We start from the raw sequence: 13,229 nt of genomic DNA, 5'->3' as shown, positions 1-13,229 counted from the left end.
GAGAGATTTTTTAATGGTTTATATTATTCTTTAACAAGAGGTTTGGATAATTTGTATTAGGTTACGTATTCAATTTTCATTTGTATATATAAAAAAAAATAGATGCGAGTAATCAATCAGGTATAGAAGCAGTGAGAAAATTGCAAAAGGCGTTCACTTGAGTCTTGGGTGAAGCTATTCATTCCTGTACCGTAAAATGCCTACCAAGACAGAAGGTCATTCATTGTATTATGTGTATGTATTTTACCCACAAGTCTATCCCAACTATAAATTGGGGCTTCATCAGTGGTTGCAACTTCCTTCTCCTTGTCAAATTTATCAAACAAAGCTTGTAACATATTCTTGAAAGAAACCTCAAAGAATCGTTGAGAATGATACTCAGTTGACTAAGACATCTTTCTTTATAATTAACACCTCTGGCGAGTTCCTTCATATATGAACTTCGGCCTTCATGAATGAAATTAATGCCGTAAATTAGCTTTCAATAGAGATTTTCGCATATGTAATTAACACAACAACAGATACGGATCTTTTGTTATTTCTTTTGAATGTTTTTTGTATAGAAATGGAAAGGTGAATTTTTTTTCATTATTATTATTATTATATATTTAAGAAAGATTGAAAAATCAATAACTACCGATTTCTGTGGTGAGTCCTAGGAATGAACAAATTAAAATAATCTTAGGGAGCCATCCCTATATAGGCCCAATAATGTTCAAACTAAACTAATCGAATAATCGATAAGCTTATTAAAAAGCCAAACAAGATTGAAAATGCTTTCTAATTTTATGCTTGATACACATAATAAAATACTTGGAAAATATTAAAGAAAATTAGATTTATAAAAAGCATACATATAACTAGCATTTATTAAAAAAAATTATATTCATAATTAAATTAAAGTAATCAAATAAATCATGATTCCATTTTTATAAAAGATATGTAGATAAGCCACTTGAGCAATAGTGGTAACCTGACTCGCCATCAAAGATAGGAAATTTCCTTCCCGAGCTAATAAATACTAGTTCCTTGAAGACACAAAAAATATTCGCAGCTGATACTTAAATAAAAAAAATTAATTAGTAATAAGTTAGAAATGTATAGTTACCGGTTCTTATTTATACATAGGATGGAATTACTATCCTGTAATTTCTACATTGGATAATAAATACTCATTCCGATAAACTAGGACAAGAATCAACTACCATTTCAATGTATCAAACGTTAAAAATGAAAATGAAAAATTTGCTTAGTCTCAACATTTTGCATATTGTGCACAATAATTCATCTATTACACTACAAAAAATTAGCATTTTGGGGCGGTTATAACGGCCTCTAATCATCCATTTTGGCAGTTTTACAATCGAGCGATTCTCATCAACCACTGGAATAACTGACTTCAAAAATTATTTTGAGACGGTTATTTTAACTGCCTCCTCCAAAATGCATTAAATAATTGTCTGCAAAGGTTGTTCTGTGGCGATTATCTCAACCACATGCAATATTCATTTTGAGGCAATTTTTGTAACCACTTGCAGAATGTAATCTGAGGTTATAATATTAATCACCTCCATTGTATATTCATAGGTGGCCATGACAACCACCTCAAAATGTTATTCTTAAGCGGTTACAAAAATTGCCTCCAAATACTATTCTCATGCAATTATTTCAACTGCCTACAAAGTGTATTCTTAGACGGATACGAAAGCTGCCTCGAAATGTTATTCTTACACAGTTATTAAAATCGTCTTGAAATTGTATTGTAAGACGGTTATGTTAACCGCCTCTGAATTCTATTCTTAGGCAGTTATTGTTCATAGGCTACCCTCTAAGTGATTTGTGCAAGTTTTTTTAAATATTTTTGAATTAAACGGCCTCCAAATGAATTATAAGGCGGTTATGTAGGTGGTTTTTGGTTTATCAAATTAAAATTCAATACTTTTTTAAATATTTATTTCCATTTTACTAATATAAAGCTACTTATTTTGAGCCTAATTGTGCATTTTTTTAAATTTTTTCCTAATGATGTTATAATAATTAAATTGTTGCATTTAAGCATTTTTTGTTAATACACAATTTCAAATATTATTAAAAAATAAAAGTATTAATAAAATAGAATAAAAATTATACATTTTATTACACATATTAATTATTGTACATATTTATACATATATATACACAATAAAATGTAATAAAAGTAAAATTGAGAATTCAAAAAAAAGAAAAAAGATAATGAATTTCATTAAAGAAAAAAATATTTGTTATATCCACACACTAGTCGATTATATCTAGAATGTAAAATGTCCCCTATATATATATATATAGGAGGGGAGATTTTAATCAATTTCTACAACGGGGCAACAAGTCTTAAGTAATTATTTTATATATATGAAGCACACAAAAATACCAACTTTATCTGAGATCAATATTTTAATTCTATTAATTCATTTAGTTTTTTATTTTTTATTTTGATACAAAAGATTTAAGAAGAGATGGTGCCACTCTAAGGTTACCTTAAATTTTAATGAAATTTTACCTTAATACTTACATAATCTCTTTATACATTCATCTGTTTTAAGTTGTCTTTGTACTTCTTTCGTCGGCCATTCCTATTTCAAGTGTATTTTTTCTTTGAATATATTCGTTGTTCTTCAATTCAAAGAGACATACAACAGTAAGTTAGAAATTCACAAATTTTAAACATCTATTTCAGGAGAAAATTAATGTTAAAAAACACATTAAGAAACTAAACTAACGTCCATTTTAAATATTAAAAGACTAGATTATTATTTAAAATTTTTGAAAACCTAACTTAGTTCGTACCATTAATTTTAGTATCTTGTCGTAGACTTTCTTTATCCTCATAGATTATTCACAAATGAGGTACAGTGGTACAACATACATTGATCGTGTCATCCAATGAGTGGTTGATTCTCACCCGAAAGAAAAGAAATCATATTTGGTCGAAAGCAGGACCAAGATCGACGTTACGTACATCTGCACGACTAGCTCGCTTGCATGCATGGTGCATGTTGTGTACTTGTGTTGGCTCTGAAATTCATGCGGGTTCTTCTATCTTCTGTCTATTTACAAGCGTAACATGAAAGTTTGATACAATCATGTTACATGATATAATTTTGTCTTATACAGCACATACAAAATAGATATAATCTATTTTTTTCTTTTAATAAGTCACATTCACATTTTATGTGTTGTATGAAAAATATTATCTCATACAACGTGAGAATCATATTTTCTATATATAAATATAATAAAGATTACTTAATCTCATAGATTATGAGATTGTTAGAGGGGGAGGAATCTTTTGGCTATGGTGTAAACTTAGAAGTCTTACTTCCCTTCTCAGTCGTTAATTTTTGTTTATCAAATAATTGTCATTTATTTAAAATTAATAATTAATTAATATAATTCAATAAATTATAATCATTAGATGAACAAAAATCAATACCTAAAATAAGGAGTAAGACTTCTAAATTTTACACCAGAGTCAAAAGATCCCCTTATATATATATATATTTATTGTACAAATTAAAGAACATATAATATTCATTGCCAACTTGCATAGCCAGATAGTTAGCAGATAGTTAGAACGAATAGAACAATTGTAAACATCAATACTTACGGTTTCCATAATTGAGTCGGCTCGGATTACTTTTATTTTAGGGAAAAGTATTTCTTCAGTCACCGGAGAAGTTATCTCCAGTGAGCTCAAAATGACGTTGTATTAGATTATAAGATTAAAAAATTATAATGATAAAGACTAATATAACCCTGTAATATATTAGAATTACAAAAATATATTGATTTCTGCCCCAAACAACGTCGTTTTGGGCTCACCAGAGATAACTTATCTCTATTGACTGGAGAAATCCTTTACTTTATTTTATTAGCATTTTTTGAACTTATGGTGAATTATTGCACATATGTTAATCACATATATGATCGAGGAATTTGGTGATCATGATTCTTGATATTTTCACATTGATGGATTTTTTTTTCTTTTTAACCTTATTGTATGCTTCTAAAATTAAGTGTTAACTTATAAATGTGTCATGAAGCAATTTGACCATATATATAGGCAGGATCCTTTGACACCGGTGTCAAACTTTAAAATTTGACACCAAATTCTAACCATTGATTTCCGTCAATCAACGGTTATCATTTATTGTGAATTAATATTTTAACTTCCAATAAATGATAACTGTTGATTAACGGAAATCAAAGATTAGGATTTGGTTTCAAATTTCAAAATTTGACACAAGAGTCAAATTTAAAGTTTGACACCTTATCTGAGAGCCGTTAGATAAAAAAAGATCAATGGGGCCACATGCTTACAAATCAGAGTCGTTGATCTTTTTTGATCTAACGGCTCTCAGATAAGGTGTCAAACTTTAAATTTGACACTAGTGTCAAAGGATCCTACTCCATATATATATATATATATGGGATAGGATATTCTTACATCAGTGTAAGAATTACAAGTCTTACACTCAATCTTGACCATTGATTCACTTGTATCCAATGACTCACATTACTAAAAATTTAGAGCCCTTGGATATAAGTGGGATCAACGAACAAGATTGAGAGTGTAACTTACACTGATGTAAAATGATCCTGACCCTATATATATATAGGGTAGGATATTGTAACAATCAATTAGTGTTACTACCAATGTTAGTACCAATCAATTTCACCGTTAGATCGATTATGTTTCTATCTTTGTATGATTATGATTCCCCATATTTAATGTGAAAACATTAAATATGAGAAATCATAACCATACAAAAGTGAAAATAAATATAAAATATTAAATATGGAGAATCATAACCATACAAAGATGGAAATAAATATAACCGTTAGATCAACATAATCGATCTAACGGTGAAATTGATTGGTAGTAACATTGGTAGTAACACTAATTAGTTGTTACAATATCCTTCCCCTATATATATATATATATATATATATATATATATATATATGTATGTATATACTTTTAATTTGATCTAAGTTGAATTCAAAACCTTGGACATTTTCCTTTACCCCATGGGTTTTAAAAAATTAGATAATATTGTTCATTGAAATAAAACAAATGGTGACCAAGTCAAGATGGTCATTTAAATTTCATTTGCTAGCTATCTTTCTTGGAATTTACAGCTGTTCGATGCATCTTGAAGGTAAAGACCCACGTTTGGTGAGAACTTCACAAACACACTTGACTTTGTTTTCTTCAATGACTTTATACTCAAATTCTTTAACTTCTCATGCATGGTGATTAGTAATTAGAAAACTCCACCCCCCTTGATCTTCTTTACACTTTCATATTAATTGCAGGTAACCCTCAAGTCAGTGTTTCTTGCGGATAAGCTTGCTCATATAAAGCATTAAAACCTGAATTGAAGAAAAGTTTGTCTCACCATGCAAGTAAGCAGCTGAATAATTAATCAAACTGCTGATCCTAAAACTTTTCAAGTATATAGATACCTTCGTCTATTTTTGAATAAGGGATTTATAAAATCAGAGCCCTATATAGTTTAATTTTCTTCAACCTTTTGTAGAGCTTTTATTTTAAACAATTTGAAGCCCTCAAAGCATATTATACATCATGTCACTTTTTGTGTGTTGTAGAAGGACAAGGAAGCTGTTAGCAAAGAAGGGAAGGATATGGAAATTGAAGGGACTCGTGCAAAGGAGGAAACCCTACCACCTGGATTTAGATTTCACCCTACTGATGAAGAATTGATAACTTACTATCTCATAAACAAGATATCAGATTCTAGTTTTGCATGCAAAGCAATAGCTGATGTAGATCTCAACAAATGCGAACCATGGGAGCTGCCAGGTACTTTTTATTATATATAGATCTTATTTTTTTTGTTTAATTGATGATTCAATTCATATATGGAGGCATGATTATATCCTATATCTAGATACAAAAATTCATTTGATTTTGCACTTTTCTTTACTTTTGCGTTCTCATTTAACAATAATAGATGCATCAATATTGTTTGTTTCGTTCATCAATTAAAATACTCGATTTCTTGTATTTTCATCCATGTTATTCTGAAGTCAACGCCATTTAGGGTTTCTTCATTATATATAAGATATAGGATATTAGACCTTTTTTATAGGCAAGCAAGCGATTGATACACTTATTCCAATTCCATCATATAACGTAATGTTTTTTCTTGTGATATGGTTAACATTTATGTACTATATTTAATTTGATGTATACTCCAGTTTAATTTCTAAAACAAATTAATACAGCAAATTAATGATTCTCATCTACTTAATTTACTCTTGCTCATTTATATTGGTTTTCTCTAGAAGTTTTATGCAAAATTTTTTCTGTGAAATAGGGAAGGCGAAGATGGGACAAAAAGAATGGTACTTCTTCAGTCTTAGAGATCGTAAATACCCTACGGGTGTGAGAACCAATCGAGCAACGAACACTGGGTACTGGAAAACCACAGGGAAAGACAAGGAGATCTTCAACAGTGTCACATCGGAAATGGTTGGTATGAAGAAGACTTTGGTTTTCTATAAGGGCAGGGCTCCTAGAGGAGAAAAAACCAACTGGGTCATGCATGAATACCGCATTCACTCAAAATCCAGCTTCAGAACCAACAAGGTATAAATATACATATGTATAATATAAAGCCCTTTTTGGCTCTTCAAATAATTAATTTGAAACCTTAGAACAATATCCTCATCATGCAGATATTTAAAAAAAGATTTTATTTTATTTTATTTTGTTATATAACCTGGAGGTATCCTTACTTAATCTCATCTGGCCACCTTGTACTTAAAGTATAGTCCTAAAGCTAACTCTTCATTAAAGTAGAGAATGCATTGGATCACTGTCATTATCCCATCCCCCTTAGAGAGGGAGGTGGTATTCCTTTGGCATCTCAAAACAAGTATTTTGTTATTACACACATACATATAAACAAGGTTACATATTCACAAAATAAATTATACAATGGAGGAATCAATTTATACTAGTGTAAAAATAAGAATTATTACACTTGTCATTAATTGTTGATTCTACTTAATTAGCATATAATAATTCTAATTTATTAGAGATGAAAGTTTATGTGTACGGTTAATAATTAATAATAAGTGAGAGAATTCTCTCTCTTTTTGTCGATGGAGAATTCTTACTTTTACACTGCTGAAAGTTAATATTTCTCCAATTATATAATATCTATTTATTTATAGGAATAACTTATATTTACAATTTTTTTTTTTATAAGTTACACCATATACTACGGGTAATATATGTTCAAGTAATATGTACTACCCGTAATACATAGTATAGTTTATAAATAAAAAATTTGTAAATATAATCGTGCTCTACTCTTATTTATAACTATAGTAGTTGTATTTATAGGGCTTTTTGACCCTTTTGCCCCTCATTAATTAATTAATAACCAATTTGCCCCTGATCAAGAACTATCCACCAACATGCCCCCTTTTAGTCGACTACCTTGCTGTTTTAGCCGAGCAAATGGTCAATCTTCAGAAAGTGGACTACCGCAAATTTAGTCGACTAAAAGTCGATATTTAGTCGACTAAATATCGTTACTTAGTCGACTAAATATCCGAAAAATGTAGTCGATTAAGATGATTTTTTAGTCGACTAAATTTGCGGTAGTCCACTTTCTGAAGATTGACCATTTGCTCGACTAAAACAGCAAGGTAGTCGACTAAAAGGGGGCAGGTTGGTGGATAGTTCTTGATCAGGGACAAATTGGTTATTAATTAATTAATGAGGGGCAAAAGGGTCAAAAAGCCGTATTTATAGTCCATAATATATCACCACCTATTTCACCATGAACATTACCCAAATTTTTTTTTCCAAGAACTAACATAATTAACGCCCACTGTGGTATCCAGCAGGATGAATGGGTGGTATGCAGGGTATTCCGTAAGAGTGCTGGTGCAAAAAAGTACCCTTCTTCTAACCATACAAGAGCAGTGAATCCTTATAGCCTAGAAGTTGGTACTAGTATTATGCCACCACCAATGATGCAGCTAGGAGATCCTGCTACTCATTTCCTTTATGGAAGGAACTACATGAGCAGTGCAGAGTTAGCTGAAGTTACTAGGGTTTTAAGAGGTGGTGGATCCACCAGTAGTGTTAACCTACCAATGCAGTCCCATTTGAACTACCCAGTATCAGCACCAGGAGGAGGATTAGGATTCACCATTTCAGGGCTTAATTTGAATCTGGGTGGAGGAGGAGGATCAGTTGCTACAACACAACCCATTTTGAGGCCAATGCCACAGTCACAGCCATCTCATCATCATCCTGCTCACACAATGTCTCAAGTTGTGCATGATTTCAGTTCCAACTTGATGACAGCTAGTACTCTTGCTGCTGAGAATGTAGGGTATGGTGCTGCAATGAGCAATAATGCAAATCCTCACAGCAATAGGTTTATGGGCATGGACAATTGCATGGATCTAGATAGCTACTGGCCTTCTTACTGAATTTGGAGGCTTTCTCTAAAACTATAGAGGGCGAGCCTCGAGAGCAATAAAGTTATTTCTTATGATCCGAAGGAGAAAAGTACAAAGGTAAAACTGTATACAATCGATCTTCACCCCCTATCATTGCAGGTTAGAGAGCCTTGTGTACCGAGAGTTTACCCTTTATTGTACTGAAACTATAGTTGGATCAGCTAGCTACCATAACAGTTTATGCTTTTTCAAGTGTTTTTTAAGTTTCATGCGGGTAAATACCCCGCAATCCAAGTCCTTTTGCTTTCTGCACCAAGAAACTTTTTTTTAATGTTTATCAATTGCTCTCTTTTCTTAAGTGAGAACCACTATATATAAAGAGACCGTGATTGTATTTTTATCTTCTCCCTTATTTGTGAGTTATTGCATTTTGTTGTTTTCATATACTGTTGATGGAGACTTAGTAATAGTATTGATTAGAAATATTATTGTGAGTACCAACTATTTGATTGCACATAAATATATTTATTTGATTTTTTTAACTGGGATTGGTTGATTGAATTCCATTACAAGGGACTTAATTAATAGTTTTGTGGATCTTGCATGGAACCAATCCAGATGCAAAACTTTGATGTAAAAAAATAAAATTGTGATGTGGAATGCATGATCCAATTGACAAAATAGATTTTAACCACTTAATCCACCTATCTTGAATAGACTCCATATACCGAACAATTTCATGTAAGATGATGTGCAAACATTTTCCATTTAAAAGCACAAACTCATGGACGTCATTGTGTAGGAATTTGATTCCTTCGCATATTATTAGCAACTGATCATATCCCAAACATATAGTCATGTAGTTCAGTTGGCACAGGGCTTTAGCAATTTAGCATGCCCATTCCTTATAGAGTTATTATACTATGGCGGAGCCACTTGGAGGAGGTGATGCTTTGGCACTACCTAATTTTTTAAAATGGTATAGATTTTCTTTAAAAATTTGACACGACTTTGATTTTAGTTGAATTTTTAAAAATAATACAATCTTGACATCACCTGATTTTACCAGGTCGGATCTTCTGGCACTACTTGACTTTTTTCTCTGGCTCCGCCACTTTATAGTTTAATTAAATAACATATATAATATTATCTTGATTTTTATGAATTTGCACTTTTTGCAATATCAATAGATCGTATATACCGCTGTTTTTGAAGTGATTTTTTTCGAGGTTGAGAATTAATTTTTTGCTGCCACTAATGCTACCTCAGGCAAGAACTTTTCTTTTTAGACTTGAAACATATATAATACACATGTTTAATTAGAATAATTACTCATACTATAGAAGCAGCAAATGTCAGAACTTTACTTAGTTATAAAGGCCTGGATACTATTATCTCAAGAATTAAAGTTTTCCAAAAGCTTAAATTTGCTTACTGACGGATTATGTCCTTCGCAAAATGTGATATTTTTAGAGTGCGTTTGAATGATTTTTTTTTTTTTTTTAATCAAGTAACTTTCTATTAAAATAAAAAAGTGCTTTTTATTTAAGATGGAGGATATTCTTACTACCAAAATTTTCTACTACTAACTTACTACTTATCTAATCACCATTGAATCAAAGAGAGAGAATGCTACAAAGTTTTTGAAAAAAGAGAAAATGTTAATCCAATAGTGATTAGATAGGTAGTAAGTTAGTAATAGAAAATTTTGGTAATAAAAATATCCCTCTTTTTTATTTAATGTGTGCATTTTTATCTAAAGCTCAATGACAGCTTCCAGGTGACCACAAATCCACAATTATGATAGGAACAACTCCCAATCTAAGTCTAAAAAACTTATATTAACAATTAAAGAGATAATTTATAGATAAACAAGAGCAATGCTCTGAGAGGATTCTCCCAGCCCTTCAGCCAAGGCTGATATACAAGTCAGAAAAATAGAATAATCATACCCATCCCTCCTATTTTCATATATATAGAGAGCACATGCTGCAATTATTTGCAGTTACATCACTATTATTGCAGTTATTTTATAAAATAATTGACTCCTACATATTACTGCAATTATTTATTTAAATAACTGACTCCTAAATACTACAAGAATAATTAACCCCAACTACATCCATTGCTAGTCACTAACTAAAATTATATTTCTACCAATCTCTTTGTGCTTCTCTGGTAGGATTTGCTTTGCAAGTGTTAATAGAATAAGTTCCTTGGTTATCTTGGATTGCCTCCCTTCTTTAGCTGTCATAGAGAGCTGAATGGGGAAAATCCTCGAGTATTGAACAGAACATCCTCAAAATTCCTAATTTGATCTTAAAATGCATAAAACCTGACTAGTGAGACATCTTTCTCAGGGAAACAGAAAAATTGGAGCTCTAAATCACTACGGAAAAAAGCTTCTTTAAGCTAGGAAGCTGATTCCCCTTGCAATCTTTGCAGCATTTGAGGATTCCACCTTATTGCATCCTTTGTTGGGATAAATTTAAATGTCCATTTTTTATTTAATGGGTTTAGAAGTTTTGTTTTTTAGGAATGAATGATGGTTAAGAGTTAGCCGTTTCTTAGAATATTAATGAGTCAGGACCCTTGTTTGGTAGAAGTAATTCTTTCTTGTAAAGAACCCATTTCGGTACTAAGGGTGGGTTGATAACCCACAGCGGAAGGCATGCGACCCAATAAGGCGGATACTTCGGATCCTGACGGACTGTAAATTCGTTGGCACTATGTCTACGCTGGTTCAAATCCAGTTCGGCCCAATAATTTGCCGATCCCCCATGAAACGAGATAATCCATTTTTTATCCGGAATTGACCGACGCGTTTTCAACGCATAAATGGTTGAGAATTCACATTTTCATCATCTTTCGTAAAATCAAGTCCACCGCGAAGACATTCATAAACTGCTCTACCGTAATTCTTAGCGGATAATCCCAATTTAGGTTTAATAGTAGTCGGATAATCCCAATTTAGGTTTAATAGTAGTCAGTTAGAATATTAATGAGTCAGTTATGTCAGTTATAAAGTAATGAGGGTGTTATGTATGGAGTTATGTTGGTCAGTTTTATAGTTTATAAATAGCCTTTGATAGTTTGTAGATCAAGTAGATCAAGAGAAAAAGAAAAAGAGCAAGAAAGCAAGAATAGAAAAGAAAAGTTTTTTTGTAGATACACAAGTCTGGTTGTCTCTTGCATCTGTGTGGATATTCAATTCTAAGATCCTTATGGTCTGCAAGAGTTAACATTCCTCGTGGCATGTATAAATTGTATTGTTGCCATTAAGATTGTATTATCAACGTGTCACATTTTTCTCACACTTTCTGTTATCATGTTGTGGATGAAGTTCAAGACGCTCCAAGCCTTTAATACCATTATTTTTTAGGAGGTTGGTTGAACATTAATGTGCCATAGCATGTGTAATTCAGTGTAGTACTATATACCACCAGAGCAGGTCTTAATCTTTTTTTTTTTTTTACTGGCTTAACCTGGGGATTTTTGTTTTCTCTGTTAACTATATATTTAACACTAGCACTTTTCTCACGTATTTTATGGACTGTAGTTGTAAAACGGTGCACGAACAATTTCATTTTTGTGGATATAACAAGACGTAACTAATGATTACATAAACCTAGTTTATGTGATTTCATTTTGAAGAGCAAAAACTACCATACTGTTTTTTCCCCATTAGGGGTACCCTATTGCAGAAGAGATGACTTCTTTACCTCACAAGAAAGAAAAAATGGAATTTCGTGTGGTGACATTGTCTAAGATGGGGGCATCTTGCTTTTGGACGTTTACAAATCTTTTTGAATTCCTCATTGTGTAGTGGGTGAGAATTGGAAATCTGGAAGGTGACAGTGTTGGACATATATCTCCCATACCGAGTTTCCTAAATGGAAGTATGAAATAACTAACGCAATGCAATATTTCCTTTTCAGTTAAAGAGGTTTACTGTTTTATTAGTGCAGTTGATCCATGCACGTCATCTTGTTTTTCGCTAACCATAGTTCAATATTATGCTGAAAACATGCTGTTCTGTATACTGCAGATGCTTTTTTCATGTTCACATGTGGGCTTATTATTGGGAGCTATGTATTTCTTTCCACCATCGTGACTTGTGTTATGAAATTAAATTTCTCTTGAAGATTGTCTATGATTTGTTGTCCTACAACATAACCGGTGTTTCTCTTCAAATCTCTTCAAGTTATTACCTAAATTTAATACTTGTTACTCTTGAATTATCACCTCAATGCTTATCTTTATTATTCATAGAAATTCCTAATTAGGTTAACGTTACCTACTATAACTATTAATATGTATAAAAAGATTTTTTTACAGAGATACATTTATAATATAACACACAAACTTGCACATACTAAATGTTGATTTATTAGTACCAAAGTAGTGCCTACATATAATGTCTTTAGTGGGAGATTGTAAAATCTATCTAAGAACGAGTCCAAGGTTGTTAGGAAACGAACATTATTTTACACCTGCATAACATAACAAGAGTATGAAAATATTAACAAAAAAAAAAAAAAAATCTTTTTCACACAGTTTTTTATTTTCCACCTATCAGCAATTCAGAAAGAACTGCTGTTATGTTTAGTTAAATAAAATATCAAGCAATTTTTTCTCTTTTTGACTATTGAGAAAATACATAAGTAAATATAACAAATTCGAATGAGTATAGCCACTGAATTAAAAAAAAAAAAAAAAAAAAAAACATATCAAAACACATT

General features: G+C 31.5%; 1 protein-coding gene across 1 annotated transcript; it reads left to right on the top strand.

Moving 5' to 3' along the window:
• Nucleotides 1-5,185: 5,185 nt before the first annotated feature.
• On the top strand, nt 5,186-8,517 carry LOC133283655 (NAC domain-containing protein 79-like). Its single transcript, XM_061480549.1, has 5 exons — nt 5,186-5,198; nt 5,356-5,366; nt 5,650-5,863; nt 6,381-6,652; nt 7,921-8,517. The coding sequence occupies exons 1-5, from the start codon at nt 5,186-5,188 to the stop codon at nt 8,515-8,517; spliced, it is 1,107 nt and encodes a 368-aa protein (XP_061336533.1).
• The last annotated feature ends 4,712 nt before the right edge of the window (nt 8,518-13,229 follow it).

Source organism: Gastrolobium bilobum, unplaced genomic scaffold (assembly GCF_033153095.1).
Source record: "Gastrolobium bilobum isolate Gb01-03AN ecotype WA unplaced genomic scaffold, APGP_CSIRO_Gbil_v1 utg18685, whole genome shotgun sequence".
Taxonomy (NCBI): Eukaryota; Viridiplantae; Streptophyta; class Magnoliopsida; order Fabales; family Fabaceae; genus Gastrolobium; species Gastrolobium bilobum.
The sequence above is the reverse complement of the archived record's forward strand: the minus strand, read 5'-3'. Positions and strand labels throughout refer to the sequence as shown.

Coding starts and splice junctions, on each gene's coding strand:
- LOC133283655 (XM_061480549.1), top strand. Junction 5,864..6,380: donor CGAACCATGGGAGCTGCCAG/GTACTTTTTATT, acceptor TCTGTGAAATAG/GGAAGGCGAAGATGGGACAA. Junction 6,653..7,920: donor CCAGCTTCAGAACCAACAAG/GTATAAATATAC, acceptor TGTGGTATCCAG/CAGGATGAATGGGTGGTATG.